Source organism: Chiloscyllium plagiosum, unplaced genomic scaffold (assembly GCF_037043375.1).
Source record: "Chiloscyllium plagiosum isolate Xiang-an unplaced genomic scaffold, Cpla_swu_hap1 HiC_scaffold_17, whole genome shotgun sequence".
In the NCBI taxonomy this organism is placed as follows: Eukaryota; Metazoa; Chordata; class Chondrichthyes; order Orectolobiformes; family Hemiscylliidae; genus Chiloscyllium; species Chiloscyllium plagiosum.
The window spans coordinates 36,888,233-36,913,734 of record NW_028270155.1 but is presented as its reverse complement, the minus strand read 5'-3'; the positions used below and the strand labels follow the sequence as shown (position 1 = coordinate 36,913,734).

The following is a 25,502-nucleotide window of genomic DNA, read 5'->3' as shown; positions in this document are numbered from 1 at the left end:
GAATAACTTTTATCAACTTCTGGCAACAGTTGCATCTCAGTAGTCTCTTCATCCAGCAGTGTGACAGTGTCATCCCTGTGACAGTGTCACTCTCTTCTTACAGAACAGGTTTAGGTCTAGGACTTCTTTTCAAGGCTAACCATTATCATTCTTGGTCCATGTATTCCCACTTCTAGGCTTTCTTCAAAAGAAATCAAAGATCTACGATACTCTCCTGTGATCTGAGGGATGGTGTTTCATCAATGAAGACTAGCAGATGGGTAAATTAATCAACATAATCTTGGCTGCGGCTGGAGAATAAAGACATTTCAATGCTATACATGCAGTTTGTTAAGAAAGAACAATTCTGTTTGGAATGTCCCGTTGCAGAAAAGACAGTTTGCTCCAGGCCTCAAAGATGGGCCAATGGGTCGAAGAGTGCAAATGGAGTTTAATTTAGATAAATGATTGCATTTTGGTAAGGCAAATCAGAGCAGGAATTATACAGTTAATAGTAGGGCCCTGACGAGTGCTGCCAAATAAAGAGATTTAGGGGTGCAGATGCATAGTTTCTTGAAAGTAGAACTGTGGGTAGACAGAGTGATGAAAAAGGCATTTGGCACCTTACCTTCATTAGTTAGTGCATTGCATATAGCAGTTGGGATGTCATTTGTGGCTGTACAGGAAATTGTTTAGACCGCTTTTAGAATATTGCATTTAATTCTGGTCCCCCTGCTATAAGAAAGATATTATTAAACTTGAAAGGGTTCAGAGAAGATTGATAAGGATATTGGATTGGAGGATTTGAGCTATAGGGAGAGGCTGAATAGGCTGGGACTGTTTTCCCTGGAGCATCAGAAACTGAGGGGTGACCTTATAGAGGTTCATAAAATCCACAATGGACATGGATTAGGTAATTAGCCAAGGTCTTTTTTCCAGGAAATAGGAGACCAAAACTAGAGGGCATAGTCTTAAGGTGAGAGGGGAATGATTTAAAAGGGATAACGTCTCATGCAGAACGAGATGCCCGAGGAAGTGGTGGAGGCTCATACAATTTCAACATTTTAAAATATCTGGATGGGTACAAGAATAGAAAGGGTTTAGAGGGATATGGGCTAAATGCTGGCAAATGGGACTAGATCAGTTTAGGACAACTATTCAGCATGGACGAGTTGGACTGAAGGGTTTGTTTCCATACTGTATAACTCTATGACTCATGGTCTTAATGTGATTTTTCTGGCACCTTGCTATGTACTGGAAGATGTTTGCAGAAATTAAGGCTACAGAGGCAGACTTGTTTCTGAAAGAATGGACATAATAGCCCATGCATCCAATTTTAAATTAGATCCATTAACATGCCAGAAATCATATTATGGAATAACTATTACACCTAGTAAGAATGTATCCTGTTCCTGTTATGGGACAGTTGCAGAGTACAGTGGTCTGTTTTTGAACTTCTGTGCTGCAAATGAAAGTGCAGTTTTGACAAATAACCTCAAAATAGTCTTTGCTGTGGCATGCACTGCACTTAGCACCAGTAGCAGAATAGAATTGATGCTGACGTGGAGCTTTCCTGCTGCAGCATAGACAAAAATCAACAGTGAGTGTAGCACCCTTCTGTGCATGGCTAACGGCCGCTTGTCGAGAGTGTGGTGCTGGAAAAGGACAGCAGCGTCCGAAGACAGGAGAATCGACGTTTTGGGCATAAACCCTTCATCAGGACTGAGGCTTGTGGGCCGGGGAGGTTGGGGGGGCACTGAGAGATAAATGGGAGGGGGACGGGGTTGGGGGGAGGTAGCTACATTGATTCTCCTGCAACTCGGATGCTGCCTGACCTGCTGTGCTTTTCCACACTCTCGACTCCGATCTCCAGCATCTGCAGTCCTCACTTTCTCCAACTGGCTCCTTGGCAGACCTCAAACTAACAAATTGGACTGAGTCAGAATCAACATTGTGGCCCTTCAGAAATTCTCTGTTCTCTTGAATAAAAGTCTGTCTGGAACTTCTGTGGTGCAGCGGTAGTGTCCCTATCTCTGGATCAGCAAGCCTGGATTCAATCCACACCTACTTCAGCAGTGTATCACAATATGTCTAGACAGGTTGATTTTTAAAAATGGTCTAAAAAATTTGTCTGCTTGCAAAGTTCAACCTAAATTTTGGACAGCACAGTTTTTAATAAAGCCTGATTTAGACTAAAAATTCGAATCCGGCACTATTTAGTATCCCCACTGCAATGCAACAAGCTCATTTTTCAAATTTCCAATGTGACAATTATCAGCAATAATTAAATTAAATGTTATTAAATAATTTAGAAATGAATCAGTAGTTTCTCCGAGCTTCTGCTTGTGCCAGTTAAACTTTGCCCAGTCTGGAATGGGGATTTTCCTCAAACTGAAATAGGCATTGACAGCTTGTTTTACATTGTCATATTTGGCATTTTTTTTGCCTTGTCTGATGAGAATGGTATGGAACTGCTGACAATCGAAAACAGCAATGCATTGATCTGCTCTCAATCTGGCTTTTTATTGAGGCCTGATGTAGTGAGGTATCTGCTAAAGCACTAGCGCTAGCTTATTGAATAGCTAGTCTGATCAGGGCCCTCTACGTATTTGAAGGATACAATAAAGCCAAGGCTTTTTCCATGGTCCAAAAAACCAAATAATTGCAGATGCTGGTAATCAGAAACAAAAACAGAAATTGATGGAAACATTCGTAGATCTAGCAGCATTTGTGCAGAGAAATCGGAGTTCACATTTTGGACCCAGTAGTCCTTCAGGAGCAGCTTCTAATATTGTTTTTTATGCACATATTCATTAGGATTTCTTCAAATAAAGGTATCCACGCACTCTGGAACATTTGTTTTGTAACTTTGGCCACCTTTTAACCTCAGCCTGAATTTTACAGGGGAGTTTACGGATTGGTTCAGAAGTGGAAATGCTGACAAAAGATGTGGAAGTTTTCAGATGATAAGCCTCAGACCTTAGAGTCATAGAAACGTACAGCACAGAAACAGAACCTTCAGTCCAACTTGTCCGTGCCGACCAGATATCCCACCCCAATCTAGTACCATCTGCAAACCCTTCCTATTCATATACCCATCCAGATGCCTTTTGAATGTTGCAATTGTACGAGCCTCCACCACTTCCTCTGGCAGATCATTCCAAACACGCACCACCCTCTGTGAGAAAAAATTGCCCCTTAGGTCTCTTTTATATCTTTCCCCTCTCACCCTAAACCTATACTCTGTAGTTCTGGACTCGCCCACCTCAGGGAAAAGATGTTGTCTATTTCTCCTATCCATGGCCCTCATGATTTTAGAAACCTCTATAAGGTCACCCCTCAGCCTTCGAAGCTCTAGGGAAAATAACCCCAACCTATTCAACCTCTCCTTATAGCTCAAATCCTCCAACCCTGGCAAAATTCTTGTAAATCTTTTCTGAACCCTTTCAAGTCTCAGAACATCCTTCTGAGAGGAAGGAGACCAGAATTGCACGCAATATTCCAAAAGTGGCTTAACCAATGTCCTGTCCAGCCACAACATGACCTCCCAACTCCTATAGGAGAAAGTGAGGACTCCAGATGCTGGAGATCAGAGCTGAAAATGTGTTGATGGAAAAGCGCAGCAGGTCAGGCAGCATCCAAGGAGCAGGAGGAGGGCTCATGCCCGAAACGTCGATTCTCCTGCTCCTTGGATGCTGCCTGACCTGCTGCGCTTTTCCAGCAACACATTTTCAGCTCCCAACTCCTATACTTAATACCATAACCAATAAAAGAAAGCATACCAAACGCCTTTTATGAATCTGCTCTCCAAGCTCCCTTTGTTCAGCAACACTCCCTTACCATTGAGTGTATCAAGTACTGCTAAGATTTGCCTTCCCAAAATGCAGCACCTCGCATTTATCTAAATTAAACGTCATCTGCCGTTCCTCAGCCCATTGGCTCATCTAATCAAGATCCCATTGTAATCCAAATTAACCTTCTTTGCTGTCCACTACACTTACAATTTTGGTGTCATCTGCAAACTTATCTCCTCCCACTTCGCCAATAGCTTACAGACAGGTTGTCTACTCAGAGCCTACATAAGTGACTTGAGTTGAAAAGTGTGGCACTGGAAAAGCACAGGTCTTGCAGCATCCGATGAGCAGATGAAGTGTTTATGCCTCAAATGTCAACTCTCCTATCTTCGGATGCTGCCTGACTTCCTATGCTTTTCCAGCGCCACACTTTTTGACTCGGATCTCCAGCCCTCACTTTCTCCAAATGACTTGAGCCACCAATCAATCTTCCTGCCTCAGCTGGCATTCTTCCAGTGGTGCGGAGGGGGTCTGTCTCTTCATCCTTTTTTTTTGCATGATCTCCCCTCAAATGGCACCCTATACATACTTCTTGTTAAAGATTGTATGACCAGTTCTGTTGCCTACAGATCTCATTTATTTGTCTTCAGGTTCATTGCAGGGTCTTCATTCTCTAGGTGTCGCACCAGTATCAGCCACTGCTTCTGGTGGTGCTTGTCAAGGATGCTCAGTTGCTTGCTTTCTGGTTAAGCTTGAGTGGGCTGCTGTCCTGGCAGTGTCAGTGTCAATAGATGTGGAGCTGGAGAATCCCAGCAGGTCAGACAGCATCGGAGGAGCAGAAAAGTCAATGTGTTGGGCCAGGACCCTTCATCAGGACTGGGGAGGGGAAAGGGAGCTTAGAGATAAATAGAAGGAAAGGGGTGGGGCTGGAAGGATAGCTGGGATGGTGATAGGTGTTTGCAGGAAGGGACTAACCATGATTGGTCAGTGGGGAGGGGTGGAGCAGATAGGTGCATAGGAAAACGGGCAGGTCAGGGAGGCAGAGAGGAGAGGTAGGGCTGGACACGGGATGAAAATGGTCAAAGGTGGAAGAGATAACCAGGGAGTTGCAGTGGGAGACAGATCTACTAAGCTCTCTTCAGGAGGAGGAAAGCTTCAAGGTGGGCATCCTTGGAAGAGGCTTCGCAGTATGGTTTTCAACAACATGAAAACAACAGAGACTGCAGATGCTGGAAACCAGAGTCAATAGATGTGGAGAAGCACAGCAAGCAGTGTCTGTTAAATGTGGCCACATATCCTGTTGTTTGCTTCAGCCATGTTATACTCTCTCCTCCTACTTTAATCCTGTGGCTGGATTTTGTCTCCTTGGAGACATTGTAGCCCTGTATCGCTTGTGCTGCTAGCTCATCTATTTTATTACAAATGCTCCATTCAGATAAACAGCTTTCAAATTTATTGTTCAACTATTCTTCTATGACATTATGATTTCCATGGAGATCATATTTTTTAAAAGATACCTCAATTTCCAGTGACAAAGAATTACATAAGATTTTAAATTTAGAGACTTGCCTGAAACAAAAACAACACTGATTAAACCTTAGGCAACTCTAAACTACAAACAAACTCCCCAAATTCAATGTATAAAAAATTGAAAATCTTCTGCTTTGGTTATGCATTACTATGTCCCTTAAGTGGACACTTTTTATTCTTTTGCTTGCTGTCAAAACCTATTTTCCATCCCTCACTTCCTTTTACAATTGGATAACGTCTTACCCCAGGGCTGACTTTGACACACAGAAGTATCTTGGAGATTCCTTCCTGTAACCAAAACTATAAGAATCTACCAGCCTCATTTAAATCTTCATGAAATTTGTCACTTTAATCCAAACACAAGGTCCCACCTACATTCTGCATGGTAAATCGTAATGACTGGCTGCACCAAGTCTTTGCTCCCAGCCCCTCTCAGTTACAAACTGGCTGGTTTCTGAGAGGCTTGGTTATAGCTTGCAAAACCCTGTAAGTTGAAAGTTAAAAATCACACAACACCAGGTTCTAGTCCAACAGGTTTAATTGGAAGCACTAAAACTTTAAAAAAAATTGTGATTTACATATGAAAGAAGTGAAACTAACATGGTCATTCTAACAGACGAGAAACTTAACAATCAAGGTATTATTCAATGTATAATTTCAGTTACATCACACTGTAAATGTTGGCTATAAATTCTGTCTTACAATTGTGTACTCCATAACCACTTGATGAAGGAGCAGCGCTCCAAAAGCTAAAGCTTCCAATTAAACCTGTTGGACTATAACCTGGTGTTGTGGGATTTTTAATTTTGTACATTCCAGTCCAACACCGGCATCTCCAAATCCTGTAAGTTGATGTTGCAATAGCTTGCTATAAACTCTTCTGCACCAAGGCTCTCGGAACTGCACCTTGCCCATGGCCATTACCAGCCAGAAGGAAAAGGAAAATAGATACAAAGAAATGTCACCGGTTGCAAGTTCCACTCCAAACCATTCATCTTTCTGAATTTTAAATGTATCAACATGCCTTCAGTGTTACTGGGTCAAAATCCTGGAACTCTCTGCGATCTAGCACTGTGGACTGACCTTAACAAGATGGACTGCAGGGATTCAAGAAGGCAGCTTACCACTTTCTCAAGAGTAACCAAGGATGGGGAATAAGTTCTCGCCCAGCCAGCAATGACCACATTTAAAATGAATATTTTAAAAACATAGCCATATCAGTGTACATAACATGGGCCTTGGAGACAGTTAGAAATGCTAATTAGCTACTTCTGCATACTCAATTCTATCTTGGAATTAAACTATTCATAAAACCGGACTTTCCTAATATCTCCCTGTGAGATTTGAAGACTAAAAATTTATTCTGAGTCATCACCAATACGTCAGCATTGTCTGTGGGTGTGTGAGCCTTGTTAAGAGTAAAACAACCTGGACCCACTTAAACTTCCAACAACAAAGCTAGCAAAGGGTAGGATCCAGAACAGGTCAGACAATCTGTCCAAAATTAAAGAGACATTACATGAACATTATCAATTCTGTATTCTACATCCAATTAGCTTATGCACTATTATCATTAAACTCTCTGCTTATCATCATAACATTTCCCTTTAGATTTTTATCTCCCTTCATCTGAACCCTCCACATTTTTCTTTTGGTTTAAAGCACTATTCCCAACTCCAGGTACACAATTTACCAGGACACTGGTCCCAGCCCAGTTTAATTGCAGCCTGCCATTGGGGCAGCTCCTTCTTTCAGGGTAGGTAGTATTGAGGAATATCAGATCAGCCACGATCTCATTTAATGGTGGAAGAGACTTGACGGGCTGAATGCCCTACTTCTACTCCTACGTCTTATGATCAAAATCATTTCATCTGTAGTGATCGATTCATTAACACATACCACAGGTAACTCTTTCCTGCTGTAGTTTTATTAATTCATGAATTCATCTGCCCTGAATTAGAAGCCAGGCAGGAGTGTAAGGAAGTTAATGCTTTCTGATTAATTTAGTTTGAACATTTATTTCACTTTTTAAGAGTGACTTGTTAGGCTTTATATTTCCTGGCAGGATGACTATGAGAATTAGTCATGTGGATTCTTTGAACAGCTCACTTGATTGCAGTTCAGCACTGCAAATCTCCATTGAAGAATGCAGTTTGAGAGTTAAGGTTCTTTCTGTAGATATTGCTAGGTTTCTTGCAAAGTTGTTTCAGAGGTCATGGCATGCAAAGAGTCTTTTCCACTAACTGAAATGTCTGGGCTACTGATAAATTGGATTTAGGAACAAGCAACTTCATATCAGAACTTGGAGGGGGCAAACTTTTGCAGTTAACAGGTAAAATACGACAATATAAGCAGCATTAGAAAAATCGGGTAGTTAAGTGGGAAATTAACAATGTCACATTTGTATGTTAATGAAATAGAGGTGGTGGGTAAAACTGATGAGGGAATGGAATTCCTACAATGAAGACATTGTCAATGAATTCCTACAAGGAAGATCTGCAATTGGATCTAATCATGGGTAATATGAACCAGAGCAAATATGATGAACAAAAATAGAGGTAATCTAGTCAAGGACTTCCTAAACTGTTGGTTGCTCTGAACTTTTAGGGTCATAAGGTCAGAGGCAGCCATGACTGCTGCAAAGCTCCAATAGTGTGTCAACAGCTCCTTGACCCAATTAAATCTCCTGAAGAGGGATGTGTATATACATGTCTTATCTTTCTTTCTTTCATAGTCAGAGATGTTCAGCACCACGCCCATATCCCTCCAAATCTCGCTTACCTCTTTAATGAATTTCATCAGGATAAGTTAAAAAGAATCCTTGCTATTTTATTTCTAATGGTACAATAGTTCCCAGTACATTTCCGATCACTGAATAGTGCAGATTCATCTATAGATTCCAGATTTTGTTCTATCCCTCCTTTTATATTCAGAATCAGTTTCGGTTGTTCATCTCTAACTCTGGCAGCTACTCCACCTCTGTCATGTTTTTGCAGTATCCCTGTAATTTCCTTCCTGGTTTCCTTGCACATACATGGGTGCATATCATCTAAACTTGGGGTCTTATTTATTTCAGTTGTGCTAGTTCATTAATTATTTTCTGCCTTTCTATATTAGCTATTAATATTCATAGCCAAGCAGAATGTATGTTTTGGTAGGATCAGGTTACCTGCTTCTCGCTAAACGGAACTTTAGACTTTAGGAGAAAAATAGCAGGTAAGTGTGGCAAGTATTGTCATGACACTTCCCCTTAGATTTTTATCTCCCTTCATCTGAACTTTCCATTTTTTTAATGGTTTAAAGCACTATTCCCAACTCCAGTTACACAATCCACCAGGACACTGGTCCTAGCCCAGATTAAGTCAGCCTGTCCTATTGGGGCAGCTCCTTCTTTGTCTGGGAAGGTAGAGTAAGAAACTAGCAAAATTCAACATAATGCAACTTGAGGAGACGGAGACAAGTTGGGCATCACTCAACATTTATTTCCTAATTTAGGTTTGAATAAACTTTCATAACCATACGTTTTATGTGGTATAAATCTTTATTGCTACTTTGGCTTGACAGATAATCAAAAATACAGATGGATCCTCCAGAATCTATAGCAGCATCTTTAAGAAACATACTCTGATAACTAAGGGAATTAATCCGCATAAACCCAGTCCCGAGTTCTCCAAAGTGCCTCAGACTTGAACAATGATATGCACGGAAAAACAAAGTACACTAAATAATAACAGAACAGAATCTCATTATTACATTTTATGCACAATTTTGCATGCTAAAATACATATACATTAAAATATTTTCTATATCTCAGTCCTGATTGAACCATGTGCAATATGAATACTGCATGAATTAAAATTACAAATTATAAATTCACAGTAACATTAAATGCATGCCCCATATGTGCAAGTTTTCAGGATATTAATCACATCAAGGCTTATTGTACAGAAACAATGAAGGATTGTTAAACAAAATCATTAAATATAGTATTGGGTGTCTTCTACAAAAAAAATTAAAATGTATCTGGTACACTTATCACTCTACAAATAAACAATGTGAAAAATAAAATCACCCAACTTTTGCTGCACTCAAACTGTAAAAGTAAGTGCCAGAACTGCTGTATCCCTTCATACATATGCAAGGATCTGAACATTTAAATTGCTGTTCCAAAGGTTAAGTTTAACAAGGGTGCTGGCTCACAAGTTATATTCAGTGCAGCAAAACGATAATCAGTATTCAATCTCATGGCATTGATCTTGATTCAAGTGTGAGTTCAGTGCTCAGCAGATAGAATTTCACAACTTAGAAATGAAAATCTAACAATATAGACTGATATAATCCCAAAAGCTGAAGAGTATGTGGAATTTAAAAAAGGCTTTTCTGCTCCATATTCAAAAAAACTTACAGGTTGTTAATGACGAAACAAACATTTTAAATGCTGTAACAGCTATCTAAATAGTTTGTATAAGTGAAGGTTTTGACATCTACTGAGAAACCACTCTTGTTTCTTGCATTCGGTTATTGATGTTTCCACAAATCCACAGTATGTTTAGTCATTATTTTCTTTAAGACATTCAAAGACACATGTTCAAGTGTTGTACCATGAAAAATACAGCAGCTTTGGACTCATTTAAGGGAGGCAGTGGTCGACTGGTATTGTCGCTAGACTACTAATCCAGAAACTCAACTAATGCCCTGGAATCCTGGGCTCAAATCCTGCCACAGCAGATGGTGGAATTTTAATTCAATAATGACTCTGGAATTAATAGCCTAATGATGACCATGAAACCATTGTCGATTCTTAGAAAAATCCGTCTGGCTTGCTAATGTCTTTTAGGGAAGAAAGCTGCCATCCTTACATTAGATTAGATTAGATTAGATTAGATTAGATTACTTACAGTGTGGAAACAGGCCCTTTGGCCCAACAAGTCCACACCGACCCACCGAAGCGCAACCCACCCATACCCCTACATTTACCCCTTATTACCTAACACTAAGGGCAATTTAGCATGGCCAATTCACCTAACCTGCACATCTTTGGACTGTGGGAGGAAACCGGAGCACCCGGAGGAAACCCACGCAGACACGGGGAGAACGTGCAAACTCCACACAGTCAGTCGCCTGAGTCGGGAATTGAACCCGGGTCTCTGGCGCTGTGAGGCAGCAGTGCTAACCACTGTGCCACCGTGCCGCCCACCTGTTCAGGCTTACATGTGACTCCAGACTGTCAGCAATGTGGTTGACTCATAACTGCCTTCTGGGCAATTACAGATGGGCAATAAACACTGGCCAACCAGAGATTCTTACATCTGGTGAGTGAATTTTAAAAAAAGTCTTGTCTTTCTTTCCTGAAGGGGGTATATATGGCACTTTCTCATATGATTGTAAAGAGTCATAGATTATTCCATCACAGGGAGATTGGAGGCTGAGCTAGACTGAAAGATGGATAACACAAATGATACTGTCCCCTCAATAAAGTACTTCACATTTGTAATTTTTATCCAGGGTTAGTGGCTACTATTCAGTAGTTAGAGACCTGGCCAGTTATTTTCCCTTTCCATAGCCTGGAGGAGAAAGTGAGGACTGCAGATGCTGGAGATCAGAACTGAAAATGTGTTGCTGGAAAAGTGCAGCAGGTCAGGCAGCATCCAAGGAGCAGGAGAATCTACGTTTAGAAGGGCTTATGCCCGAAACATTGATTCTCCTGCTCCTTGGATGCTGCCTGACCTGCTGCGCTTTTCCAGCAACACATTTTCAGCCCTTTCCATAGCCTGTTGAGCTTGGTTAAACAGCATAAATTAGGAACTGAACATGGCACTTTAATCGGTCAATAGCAAATGAGTATAATACTCACAATATACTGCATAAATCGGTTTATTTCATGGGGATGTGCATTGCACTTGTGATCACAAGTTAGAGAACTGACATGTTTTCAACTACATTAAAATTTTAATTCCTTCAATTTAGCGCGATAATAATGAAAGATGACACTTTGTTTCAAACTCTCTCTCCTGTTCTCTCCCCATCACCTCCACCAAGTGACGAGGTCTCATGAACTCCTTTGACAACTAAGGTTAATGCAGCTGTTCAGTTCAAATAGTCTCATCCACAATCAAACCTCCACCACCATATCACTGAAGCCATATTCTTCTCCAGCTTCTCTACATTTCCCCTTATGATCTCTCCTTATTAATGTTCATGAGACCCATTTCATTCTTCCTGGACTCCCATTCCAACTAAACTGCTAGTCACAAATTCTCTTTCTGGGTTTAGTTCACATTATAAATTGCTCTCATTCTAGAAGTACTATAGCATATCTCCTCACTTTCAAAATCACCTCTGTAAATATCTTCCATTTCCTTATCCTTGAAAACTACAGGTCCATTTCCAATTACCTTCCTCCCTCCAAGATCAGAGGAAATGTTCACCCCTTCCAAATCTAAGTTGTCTTTCCTTGAATTACAGATTTGAATTTCTCCAATCTTGCTACTGTTCTATAATGGAACTGAAACAACTAGAGTCAAAGTCACAGATGGTATTGTTAACTAAATGTGATCATTACACATTTTATCCACTTTATCCATCTCAATTTTTCCAGAAGTCTCTTTGTCTAACTCTGGTCTCATACACCAACCTTCTCTGGCAATACTGACAGCCAAGGAGAATAATCTATGTAGGCCTCAACTCTGAATTCCCTTTCCAGTCCCTTCACATCTTTTTACAATCTTAAAATCTAAGCCTTTGACCAGCTCTCCCAATATCTCTTTCATTAGACCTGTGAACCATTTTGTCCAGTCACTTGGTTCCGAATACCTTAGAATGTTTTTCTATGTTAAAAGCATTATGTAAATGCAAGTTGTAGTTGTTGGGTCTTTATCAACTTCGTTTAAAAAAAACTCATTATTACCCACTAACCAAAACAAAAAGCTAACTTGCTGCATTGTCTGCAATTGCCAAGTCTAAGACATAGTACGGGCTTGCTTGATGATTATCAAGGAAAGGAAATAAATTATTGTTCTCACTATTAAACAGTCAGGAAAATAATACTGGTGTTCGTAGTTGTGTTATAGCCAGATGCTATAATAAACATCAAATAATAAAAGATCAAACCAACAGCAGTTCCTAATTTGATATTAATATTGTTTAATAATTAACAAAACCAGACATGAAACAACAGAACAATGTCAGTGTAGGAGTTAAGTTGCAGAGAATTCTCCAATTCCTTTCTCTGATTTGCTTTTCAAACTGAAGGAGGGAAATACATGCATAGTGAGTAATAGTGAGAAGAGATTGAAGGAAGAAAGGAGCGCAACAAAAAATGTTCACAGTAGTCATGTATCAAAAGAAGGAACCACTAATTAGGGGTAATTTTAATTCAAACTGTTCCTGTTAATCAGTGAAAGATTTTGAAACTTATTTGAGGCAAATTTTATTTCCTTATTGGTCAAAGAATGATGGGTCTGAAAGTTATTTGACAAATCTCTTTTGATTCGTTTCCTGTAAATTTCTATAGGCTTACAGAAAAATCAAGAAATGAAACAAAAAATGTAGATTAGGCTGATGCAGCTACAGATTAAGTTAAGAACCAGTGACATTGATGATATCTGCATTACCACAGAAGATCTTTCGAAAGGAAAGTTACTGCCATTGACAAATAAATTAAAGTAAACATCTCACGGTTCATTCCACTGACAAAACCTATAGGCACTTCTGAAATATATGTATAAACTTTGGCTGCTCTGAGACATTAAAGGTTCTCACTTCCAATCTGAAGCTGTCACGAGCATGGCGTTTGTTTTATAAATATTTCTGGTGATTGTACCAGCTACAACTTCCATTTATATAGCACCTTTAACATATTAAGATGTACTAGTTGATAAACCTCCTACACAGATACAGGAATCAGAGATGTAGCAAAATTAGATGGGTGGGTTAGAGGCATCAGATACATGGAATAAAATAATATGAAGTAAATTTGACAACATTTAGTTACTGCAAATTCACCTACATCAATATAATTGCTAGTTGTTCTATAGCTATTTCAATACTTTTGTTTGCAATTTTTGAGAAGATTTGTAGCTCAGGTTGTAAGTTTGCTCCCTCAGCTGGAAGGTTTGTTTTCAGACATTGTCACTGTTCTCAGTATCATCAATGAAGCTCTGGTGGTATGCCCCGTTTTCTATTTGTGTGTCTTGGTCTCTTAAGGTGGACGATATCATTTCCAGTTCTTTTTCTCAGAGGTCGGTAAATGGGATCCAAATCAATGTGTTTATTGATGGAGTTCCTGTCTGAATAACAAGCCTCTAGGAATTCCCGTGCATGTCTCTATTTAGTCTGTCCTAGGATGGATGTGTTGTCCCAGTCGAAGTCGTGTCCTCCTTTGTCTGTATGTAAGGATACTAGTGATAGTATGTCATGTCTTTTGGTGTGTGTGTATCCTGGTGGCTAGTTTTCTGCCTCTCTGTCCGATGTAGTGTTTGTTACTGTGCTTGCATGACCCTATACCAACAATCAGCAAAATGAATGTCATTTACAAAATACCATGCAAGGACTGTAACAAACATTACATTGGAAAGACAGGCAGAAAACTAACCACCACGATACACGAACACCAACTAGCCACCAGAAGACATGACCCACTAGTGTCTTTGCATAAAGACGGAGAAGGAAAACAACTTCGACTGGGACAAAACATCCACCCTAGGACAGGCTAAACAGAGACATGCACAGGAATTCCTAGCGGCCTGGTATTCAAACCAGAACTCCATCAATAAACACATTGATTTGGACCCCATTGACCAACCTCCAAGAAAAAGAACTGGAAATGGTATCACTCACCTTAAAAAACCAAGACACATAAGTAGAAAGTGGGACCAATGCTTCACCAGAGGCTCACTGATGACGTTACCTAGCATGGTGACAAAACGTCTAAAAACAAACCTGCCAGGTCAGCGAGCAAACTTACATCCTGAATACTTACGTTGTTCAAAAAAATTGACAATTACAAATACTTGTAAGTTTCCTCATCAGGAGTGCCTCAACTGAAAAACTTCATAATTATTTGGAGCCTTCAGTTTTGCTTAGGAGGTTGATTTAACAGTTGAATTCAAATTGCATTAAAATACATTTGGTAAAGAAAACTTCTGGAGAAGCAAACACTTTCACACCATTAATTTAATAAAAATTCACTTGCTGGCTCTTATAGATGCTAGAGTTTATTATGGCTATACATATTTGGAGGTGACATTTTACTTAAGAAATAGAAAATTCAGATTCCCGTTCCCTTTCACAATATTGTAATAAGAATTTGACATGATGACATAAGTTTGAGGAGATGAAATTCAATACAAGGCCCATTAAATGACTGAATATTTGCAAGGACTTAAATATTAAGTCAGAATAATGAAACACATTATTTCATAGGATATTGAATTGCTGATCCAAATTGTTGCTTTACAACATGATGGAATTTCCCCCTTATCAACATCTGATCCATGGTATTTCTAAATTAGTTCTCGGCATTACCTTTTATGCTCCCCCAAGCCAGAATCTCAGTCCCTATGAGATTTCATTTGGAATCAGTAGCACATCTATCCTCCAGATTACCACATGATTTTACCCTCAGGAATTAGACAAAGCCACAAGCTTTGTTGGATCACAGAAAATCATTTTTAAAAAACTGAGTTTACAAGGACACCATCTCATGGTCAATTAGTTCAGTCACTTTAAGTTTAGATAATCTTTATAGATAACTATAGTTTTAAGAATGATGCAAATTCCTTCAAAAACTTATCTTAAACATACTTGCTGCAAAGAGAGAATATACTCTTATCCAATTTGATTGTCTTACTTTGAAAACTCCACCAAGGTATTGCCAACTGAAAAATATTTTAAAAACCAAAATATACAGCACAATTAAAGGATGCATTTTTAAAATGGATGTTTCAACACTTAAGATTGAAGAAAGTGCTACTGTATTTACATTAAAATGTTTGATTTGGCTACATTCTCGCAGAGAAGATTAGTAAATTGGTGTGACTAAGTCACAATTAATTTTTATCACTCCTAGGAGTTATTTGTTTTTCCTTTAACAGTTGTACAGAAAATTTGATCAGCAGAGTGGTGCAATTTTCATCACACAGTGAAAGCTAGGTCAGGACAAAGGCTATTTCTCAACTTTTGATCCTTCTCTGCAAAATCAAACTTTATATTTTGCACATTTTCAACCATTTTTACATGCAGGATACCCTGAAGGCAAAAACTTCCAGATCTGTATCCAGTTAGGAAAAGGGCTAAAAACTTGATTAAAAAGCAGACCCTAATTTAAATTTTGCATGATCTATGTGGAAGAAACATCGAGCAACGTCAGGGAAAGTCATTATGAAGGAACAAAGGTTAAAATAATTGCCTTTGGACACTGCTGAACAAAACCTCAAAACGAAAGAGTCTTCTTCCAACTCGAATGTTGTTTGAAGGTTAAAAGAATACATTTTGAAATCATTTGTCCTTTAATGAATTCCAGTGCCATTGTACCATTCAACATTACAGTACAATAAAGGAATGCATGCTTATTTTAAAACCAAGAGTGACAAACTCAATCTGTGCTGCTTTCCTGTCATGTTTATCAGGAGAACATTTGCATGTATGATATACTATAATACTGTACCTTATAAATCAATTTTCAATATATAATTATATGGACATTTTCAGCATCACCCATATGAATATGGTGCAATATGTACAAATTAGTCTTCTCTGATAATATAGGATTTGCTGCTTAAAAAATTAGAAATTTCATTACACTTATTTACAGTGAATTTTGGGATATGCTGTCTAGTTATACTCAAAATTATGTTAAAATTGCTAATAAGCCAGTGCTATAACTTTTCTACCTGCATATTATAATTTCTTGAAAAATAAGCTTTAATATTTTGATACCATCTGTGTCAATGGAATGATGAAATACTTCAGGCTGCAGACTCTCAAATGTGACCAGAACGACTCTGCATACATTTAAGATTCATTAAAACATCAAACTTAATTCACCATGCAAGTGAAAATATTTGTACAATTTCAAGAATATCTAACCACTTGCAATTTTTCTCATTATATTGGTAAAATACAGTTACAAGAAAATTACAATTAAGAATCCCAGTTGAAGTTTGTTCTTTGAGCAAATTTCAATAATACTCATTTCCTTAAATCAGGTCTACCTAACCCACTCAATAAAATACTTAAATCTTGCATACAAAATATTTAAATTATTTCATACCCATGGTATCCAGAAAATTCACTACATGCCAGGCGAAACCTATTCTGTATAGGTCATGGGTCATGTTAGATACATCGATCAGTGCTGGCAGTCCTACGCATAGTATCTAAGAAAAATCTTAGTGTTCACAATTAATAATAAAGAACAAAAGCTTAATTGATTACCAAAGATTTGTTCATTTAGAAGATTTTCAATTAATATCTATGCCCCTATCTGCAAATTCACATCACTGTCAGCCTATGTTCAACTCCAAATTGCAAGAACACACTGCTGTATTTTTTTTCCTGCAAGGTCATTTCTAAGTCATTTTCTAAGCCAATGCATTTTTTTGATTTGGTCCAATTACTCTATGTTTGCTATAGATAAGACTCATGGAATTAGACACATTGTGCAATTTTAAATAAAATATATAAAATTGACATCACAAAACAAACAAGTTTCAAGCTTTTACCCACATTTGCTTTCTTTTTCTTAAATTTGTTTCACTATTTATCTTCTATATCTGTTCATAGTCCTCCAATGCCACATTCAAATGGTTGCTCCTAATTTGTGTATTTGACAGACCTGACTGTGGGCAGTATAATTAGCCATTGCAACCAAATCACAGTCAGCACAACAGCAAGGGTGGTTCGATGATGATCAGGAGTGATCAATTTCTCAGCTTAGGACATTTAGGATTTGGGGTTGGGAGAGGAAAGGGTGTACAACATTGAGTTTGATTTCTTTCCACTGAGGTGGTTTACTAAGCTCTTTATGTTCCTTTCCTGCTCTTCTTACCCATGTCATGAACTATCCAATTAGTGTTGAATTTTCACAAATCTCAGATAAAACTAAGCTGTTCAAAATGTCCAAAAATATTTTTCAGTGTCGAGTGTGTGGTGCCAGCTGGACAAGCACAGCAGGTCAGGCAGCATCCTAGGAGCAGGAGCACTGACATTTTGGGCATAAGCCCTTCATCAGGGAAAAGGCTTGTGGGCCAGGGGCTGAGGGATAAATGGAAAAGGGGTGGGGCTGGGGGCGTGATAGGTCAGAGAGGAGGGTGGAGTGGAGAGGTGGGAAAGAAGATGGACAGGTCAAGAGGGCGGAGACGTGTTGGAGGCTTGGGACCGTGATAAGGTGGGGGGAGAGGAAAAGAGGAAACTGGCGAAATCCACATTGATCAGAGAACATGCCTGGGACACTCACACCAACTAACCCCACTGCCCTGTGGCCGAACACTTTAACATCCCCTCTCAGTTCACCATGGACACGCAGGTCTTAGGCCTCCTCCATCGCCAAACCCTACCCACCCGAGGAAGAACACCTCATCTTACGCCTTGGGACCCTGCAACCAAACGGGACCAAGATGTTGGTGCTTATGAATTTAAAACTTTTACTCTTTGATTTGGGTCAAACAAAAATTTTCTTCCAGCTGTGGGACTTCTACCTTTACTGAAGCTCATTACTAAAGTAAATACTCAAAAATCTGAATTATGGCCAATTCTTCATTCAAATCCCTTTAAACATCCTGCCCCCTTTCCTATTTACTCTTGTTCAGTCTTGCTCATCTTTCCCCACTGAGAGATTAGCTAGCAAGACATTAGAATGCCTTAGCACTGTACTCTACAAATTTTCGATTTATTTTCTTAACAATTTTCTTTTATTCTTATTATGCAGAGGAACCTCTATACATCCCTTGCATCAGCCAGGTTATTTAGCCTTAATCTAAAGTAACTCCAACTCATTTATATTACTCTGCCACTTCATGAACAAAAATCCCTGCCAGAGGATAACAAAACAAAATTAGAACCAAACTAAATTCTACTTTTAATTTGATCAATGCAAGGCAATTAGTAAAAGAATCACATTGTGGCAGTTAAATTAATTTGCTTGATATCATTCCAAGCAGTCAAAAGATCTAATTCACTTAGTGTTCCTTTACAAGTAATAATGTTCATCAGTTTCCTCCCTTTTAAAACCAATGTTTCAGAAATTATGAAATGTATTCATAAATAGACAAAGCACATGTGTCTAATCCTCTGAGTAGACCTACAGATTTCCTGACACACACACAATTATGGAAAACGAATTTCAGAAAACACATTTTTATAAACATGGAAATTAAATATGAAATAGCTAAAATCTTACCAATAATCACAATTCAGAATGTATTTATCTATTAAGTTTGTCAGCACAAGTAAAATTCAGATGGGATTCATTGCAACAGAAAGACAGATACCTGCAGCAGTTTTCATAAAGCACAACACTGTCTGAAGGCAACTTTCACTCATAATTTTCTTTGTAATTGCATCAAGTTTGCAATTTAAAATTTAAAGCAACAGTATTACTGTCACTTTAAATAGAAATATAATTTCACTTAACTCTAAGATCATATTTCTTAAACAAGGATGCCTGAAAGGTTGCATTGCTCAAACTGGGTGCAAGCCTTTATTAGACACCTGACTATTTGGAGTGCTTAGCAGCAAAGATTATAAATAGAGCAGACATAACCATGCAAACCTGACTGTGTCTCAAAAAAACTGAGGTTTTTTTAAACAGTCGCTTTGCTTTTTGTACTACTGATTTAAAAACAGAGATTTTAGGTTGTCAGATTTTAAAACAAGGAAAATTTGGTCAGTGCAATAAAACTTGAAACCATTGAAATTGTATTAACCTACTTAGAAATGCTGCTATTATTTTTAAACTGTCAAAATGTACTTCGTTGCAGTCCATTTAATTGAAAAAGCTTTGTAAACATTTTACACAGGCGGTAGTATGTAAAGTTAGATGCCATAGAGCTTTTACCATTTTAAATACAACTTGTTCATGTCACAAGAAGAATAACGCAGCTTAATTTAAAAACAAAATCCCAAAATGAACATAAGATAACTTAAAAATCTTATGAGTTCATTGCCAATATCACACAGTTGATTTTGGTTTGACATATGCTGAAGCATTTTGAATCTATTTTGACTTATGTACAATTTAAATAACATTCCTTAGAGTTGGCATGATTATCTTTTGTACAAGAGATATCTAATATTGTATTATCCTAACCCTCATTTTGACAACGCCTGAACAGCAGACATTCCAACACCGGAAGACTGCTACAGAGCCGTGTCGTAGACCTCCTGATGGGTAAATCTATTGTCTCTTTCAGATTCGGCTTCTGAAACAGGATCATGCTGTTTCATTTGCTCTTTTACCTCCTCTTCCAGATCTGGTGGCACAATTAATTGGTCTTCTGGATCTGGTTGTGCAGGTGCTGCAAAATATCCACATTTTTTCTTTGGTGCCTCTGTAGCCACTTCAATAATGTTGTGACTTTTTTCAAGAGGGACCACAGAGCCATTTGAAAATTTCTTTGCTTGTAGGTTCGATGCAGATGAGGACTTCTTCAAGTCATTTCCTTCCTTATTAATCATTGACAATGATCCACTGTTCATACCATTTTGTCTCTGCACTTTTAAATAAGTTCCTGCACTATCATCCTCAGACATGCTAACAAACAATCCCTCATCACGGGCTTGTGAAATAATGGAGTTTCCTGGAACTTTGAACTGGAAACAATGGATATCCACCTCTACTTCCAGTTTGCTGCCATTAGAGATTACTCCTTCTACTGGTTGATCATCGTCACTATCAAGGCCGTTATCTGAATGGTTGCTGGAGAATGTTGCACTGGAAAGTTGCCGCTGGAAAACACTAGTGGAAGAGCTTGGATGGAGGCTACAACGACGTTCAGACCGAGCAAGTACACCACCCTCCAGACTTGCAGCTGGTTGCTCATCTGATGCTGTAGATCCCACTTCACTGCTCACTTCAGAAGCAGACATCTCACTGTTAAATTCAGATGCTATGCCACTACTTGATGAAGGGGTGACAGAATAGTGAGTACTATCTTTTACTATCATGTTAACAGGGGCAAATACGCCTGGACTAGGTATAGAAACTCCATGTACTTCACATGTACAATTATCGTCCCCAATGCTCAAGTATACTACAACAGCTCCAACATTGTCATGGCAACCGTAGCTCTGGGCAAGTGTGCAAAGTTTTTTAGCTGCAGCTAAAGGATCAGGAACATTCCGAACAGCTTCAATTGCCTCAGCATAGGACAAATATTCCCATAGCGTCTTGTTGCCTAAGATAAGAAATTCATCTTGAGCAGCAAGTGATATAGTGTGAACGTGAGGTCTTGGAAGGATCCATGGGAAAAGGTACGTGCTGCCCAATAGACGTGTACAACAAGTAACACCATTTACTTTATTGTCCTAAGGAAAATAAACAAATATATATTAATTACAAACATTTTACTACGAATAAAACAAGACAAAATAAACCACACAATTCATAGGATATGTTTTGAATTACATAACACAATATAAAAATGTTAAATTGTGCTACATAGATTCTAACATTAGCAACTTGTATTTATTTGCATCAATTATCACAGGTATAAAACAAATTAAATGATACTGTGTACCTCAGTTATAATGGCTTTTTGCTGTTTCACTCTTTCCAGTTCTTCAACACACTGTTCAAGACTGAACACTTTTGAGAGTGGCAATGGCTGTCCATCTCTGCATAACACCACTTGGCTATTACCCACATTGGCCACAGTAAGAGTGAAGTAGCTGCTGTGGTCACTTGGATCGCGGCGAATGTGACATAAAACAGCTGAAGAACCTAGCTTCTGCCCCACCATTCCAAGTTTTCTTAAAAACAAAGTGAACAACATGTTACTAGGACAATGGAACTAACTTCTTCATTCAATTTCCTATCTTGAAACAAAATGATCTGAATGTTGCTTTGGATTCAGTAATGCATTGTATTTTTGATCACAAACTACCATATCCTAATTAGAATATTCAATCTTAATATCTAGAGGGAAAAGATAAGGAATAAGCAAAAAATTAAAACAATATGAAGTAATGAAACATTGTATTGGAAGGGTTGATAAACAGTAATGATGTTTTGCTGTCTCTCTCAAATAACTAAACCAATTAAAAATTAGTGTCAATTTCTAGGACAATGGTAATGCACACTGGGATATCAAAAGAGGTGGAGAACATCAACAGGTGGTGTAATTTATTTAAAAGTGAAATTGTTTGCTCATTTTGCTGATGTCTATATCCAGCCCAACTTGCTCTGAAAAAGAAAACAAAATATTATTGCAAAGACATAGCTTTCTTGTGACAAGTTCCAGAAAACCAGAACTGAAGCCTGTCTCAAAAAGCAAGTTTCTTGGTTACCACCATGTCTGATGGAAAACGTGCTGGAAGTGAAGGGATAGAAATTTTCTCTCTCTGTTAAATCCAGTTCCTATCACATCAGTTTTGCAAATCTGTTCCTTTACTTTTAAATATTGCCGTGTGTTGGCAGAAATGTTATTAATTCAAGTCCTAGGTGAAATTGTCTTTTTAAAAAAAAATCACCTCCTCTTGACATTTGAACTTTGCACAAGAAACATTGTTACTCTAAGCATTATTGTGTTGATCATTTATTGGCATTTTTATCAACAGTTGCATGAATAGCAAGCTGGCTCATGTCATACTTATATAACCTTCACTGAACTGTCTTCTGTTATGTTTCATTACAGAATACCATCTTACAACTCTGCATATTCCACAGCTCTGCTGCAATATTCTATCCTGTTAGTGTTAGCCAACCTATTTCTCTGGCACATGGTGCATAAAATAACTAGCCTTTAAGAGCACCAGATTGAGTACTGAAGGAAATATGTCTTTCTACAAATCTATAAAGCTTGGTAAAACCATACTTGTGAGTATCGTACGTAGTTTTGGTTTCCTTCCAACTAGTAAGATATACTTCCCATATATAGAGTACAACAAAAGTTGACCAGACTAAACCCTGGAAATGGAGGGATTGCCTTATGGAGGAGAATTAAATGGACCGGGCTTTATAAGAATGAAAGATGATCTCATTCATGCATACAACATTCTGACAGGGGCTTGACATAATAGGGGCTGGAGAAATGGGCTATGGGGTCTAGAAATGGCCAGGGGTCAGACTAAAGGGCAGAACATTTAAGATGGAGATAAGGAATTATTTCTTCACCCAGAGGATGAAAGATCTTTGAAATTCTCAGCTGAGTTACTGAATATATCAAGACTGAGATCAATAGATGCCCACCATATTTGGGAGAGTACAGGAAAAAGGCACTGAAGTAGAAGATCAGTCATGATCTTTATGATTCTTTTGTGAAGATTACAGATGATTGTGATGTTTCATCATTGAAAAAAAAACTTCCCCATTAAGGTACATAGAACAGCTGAAAACTGGTTTTCAACACTGGTTTTGTAACCACAGCTTCCTCACCTGTGAGAGACAAGGAATGTATGAGTCATGTAGACACTGTCCACATTGGATTGCTGCAATTCTTCTGCCAACACGTCTCCCACAGTGCACTGCAGTAAGCGAGGGATTTCCAAATTTCTGTCACCATCAAAAACACCATATAATGCTTCGAGGTTATCTCCAAAGCTATCTAGGGCAAGAACTGAAAGACAGAGTCTGGAAAATCCAAAATATAGGAGTGAGCAAGAATTTAGTTCAAATGCGTATGGTAACAGTAAACAAAAGCAGTATTTTTTACATGCCTATATATTGCAATATAAATGTGACATGATATCAACCTGAACTGATCCCAGGACTGAATGCTAGCAGTTGGGTGGGAAAGGAAGTCTTACTTTTTTGTAAAAATCTGATTTTATTTCTAGTTAGCATTTAATAGAAAGCTACAATTTAAAATTTATATTGCACCGTTAAGCAATGTTTAACAAGGCCTCCTCTGAAGCTTAACTAAGCTTAAATAATCAAAGCAGCAGCTCAAACCAGTTCCTCTCTAACTAGGTCTTTGTGTTCAGAACATATAAATATACTCAAGACTAAGTACTGGTGATTGTGTAGAAGAAAGTCTAAATTGTGTACACAAATTAATTTCATTTGCAGTTAACTGTAATCTACAGTTCAAATCCTGAAATTCCCAGCTTTGAGCAGGAATTTAACAAGGCATCCATTGGAAGAGCAGTTAGACTTAAATGGTTCCTCTGTAAGTGGATCAGAAAGACCTTTTGTGTTAGGAGCACATAGATTAATGAACTTTATTGTCAATTACAATATAGTACTGGAGTTGGGTGATTAAGGGAGTCAGAGATGCAGGGAAAGAGATGCTTGAAAAAAGGGCCAACATTCCATTTTCTTTCCCGATTTCCTGCTACAACAGCGTACTAGCTTTTTGAGTTTCCCCGAATTACTCCCAAGTCCCTTTTGTGGCAGCTTTCTGCAGCTTTTCTTTACTTAAGTAACATTCTATCCTTCTATTCTCCCTTTCAAAATGGACAACTTTGTACATTTGTACATTATACTCCATTTGCCAATTGTTTGCCCACTTATCTTTGCCCAAAATATCTCCTGCAAACTGCATTTTTCCCTTTCACAGCCTGCCTTTTCACCCAATTTGTGTTGACTGCAAATTTGGCTAGGTTACATTCATTTCCTTCCTCCAAGTCATTAATATATTGTAAACAGTTGCAGTCCCAGCACTGATCCCTGTGGAACGCCACTGGTCACAGGTCACCAACCTAAAACAAAATCCCTTACCCCACTCGGTTTTTTCCTGCCCATGAGCCCATTCTCTATCCATCCATCCATCCACATAATTGACTAAAATAATTAAGTTGTTAATTAGAACACATTAATAAGAGCAGAACAGGTGATGTGTCATAGTCATAGCATGCAAGAGTTCCTGGAAACCATAGGGCATACATGTTTGTTCAGGATCACAGTGTTGGAAGTTTGAGCAACTTCTCCTCAGAGTTCATGAGCTGTAGGCTGAACTGCAGACAGAGGCATCAGGGAATTAGAAAGAATTCTTTGTCCCAGGAGGCAGTCACACAACTTAGAATTGGGTCATCTAATTTATTCAAGGTTCAGGAAACAGGTGAATATAATTGAGTGAGGCAGACCAAGATGGCAGGAACCTCAGACTTTGCAATTGTCCAACAGGTTTGAGGTTCTTTCAACCTATCTGGGAGTGAAGGCTGGACGTACTATACTTGATGCATTATACTTTGTGTTATAGCACATGTCTGAATACAGAACCTTCGTTATTGTGAGGCTCAGAGGCAAAGACACAACCACTGCATTACAAGAACCTTACAAATCCAGCTATTGATATTTATGATCAATCTGTTCAGTCACATCTAGGGCAGGTGGGACATGAACCCAGACCTTCTGGCCCAGAGGTAGGGACATTAATACAGTACCACAAAGGTCCCTGAACCAGCTCTTTACTTTTCTGTTTTGTAAAATATCTGGAAGTTTTATTACACATAACTGAAGTTTTTTTTCTCACCACCAAATTACCTGTGGCAATCTATTATCATCAGTAAATCACCAATGTTCCAACCGATTAATTTACATGCACAGCTCATTAAGGGCAATGGTATTTAATAACACCAAAGGGGGGGGATTAAATCAAAATTGAGTTGAAGGGGGTTGAACCAGCTTTTGTTTTATATTTTCTAACCAATCTGTTCAGAGATGTCATTAGACACATCTGGAGCAGATTTGACTCGAACACAGGCCTGCTGACTTAGAGGAAAGGACACTACCACCTCATCACAACCAGCTCTTACATACAATGAGCATCACATTTTCTCAATTAACACTGGAGCTGTTCTGGTTAGAGTCATAGTGTTTATAGAAATGTATAGCATGGAAACAGACCCTTCGGTCCAACTCATCCATGCCGACCAGATAACCCAACCCAATCTAGTCCTACCTGCCAGCACCTGACCCACATCCTGCCTCAGGCAACATCTGTGTGGAGTTTGCACATTCTCCCTATGTCTGCATGGGTTTCCTCCAGGTGCTCTGGTTTCCTCCCAAAGTCCAAAAGAAAATGTGCAGGTTAGGTGAAT

At 38.6% G+C, this 25,502-nt stretch overlaps 1 protein-coding gene across 1 annotated transcript in view; it reads right to left on the bottom strand.

Moving 5' to 3' along the window:
• Positions 1–15,558: 15,558 nt before the first annotated feature.
• The window catches only part of phlpp2 (PH domain and leucine rich repeat protein phosphatase 2), a 173,344-nt gene continuing 163,400 nt past the window's right edge, over positions 15,559–25,502 (bottom strand). The window contains exons 17-19 of the mRNA XM_043706826.2: positions 22,897–23,091; positions 21,041–21,272; positions 15,559–20,828 (exon numbers count right to left, since the gene is read on the bottom strand). Coding sequence (XP_043562761.2) covers positions 19,662–20,828; positions 21,041–21,272; positions 22,897–23,091 — 1,594 coding nt within the window. The 3' untranslated portion in view covers positions 15,559–19,661. The remainder of the gene's footprint in view (positions 20,829–21,040; positions 21,273–22,896; positions 23,092–25,502) is intronic.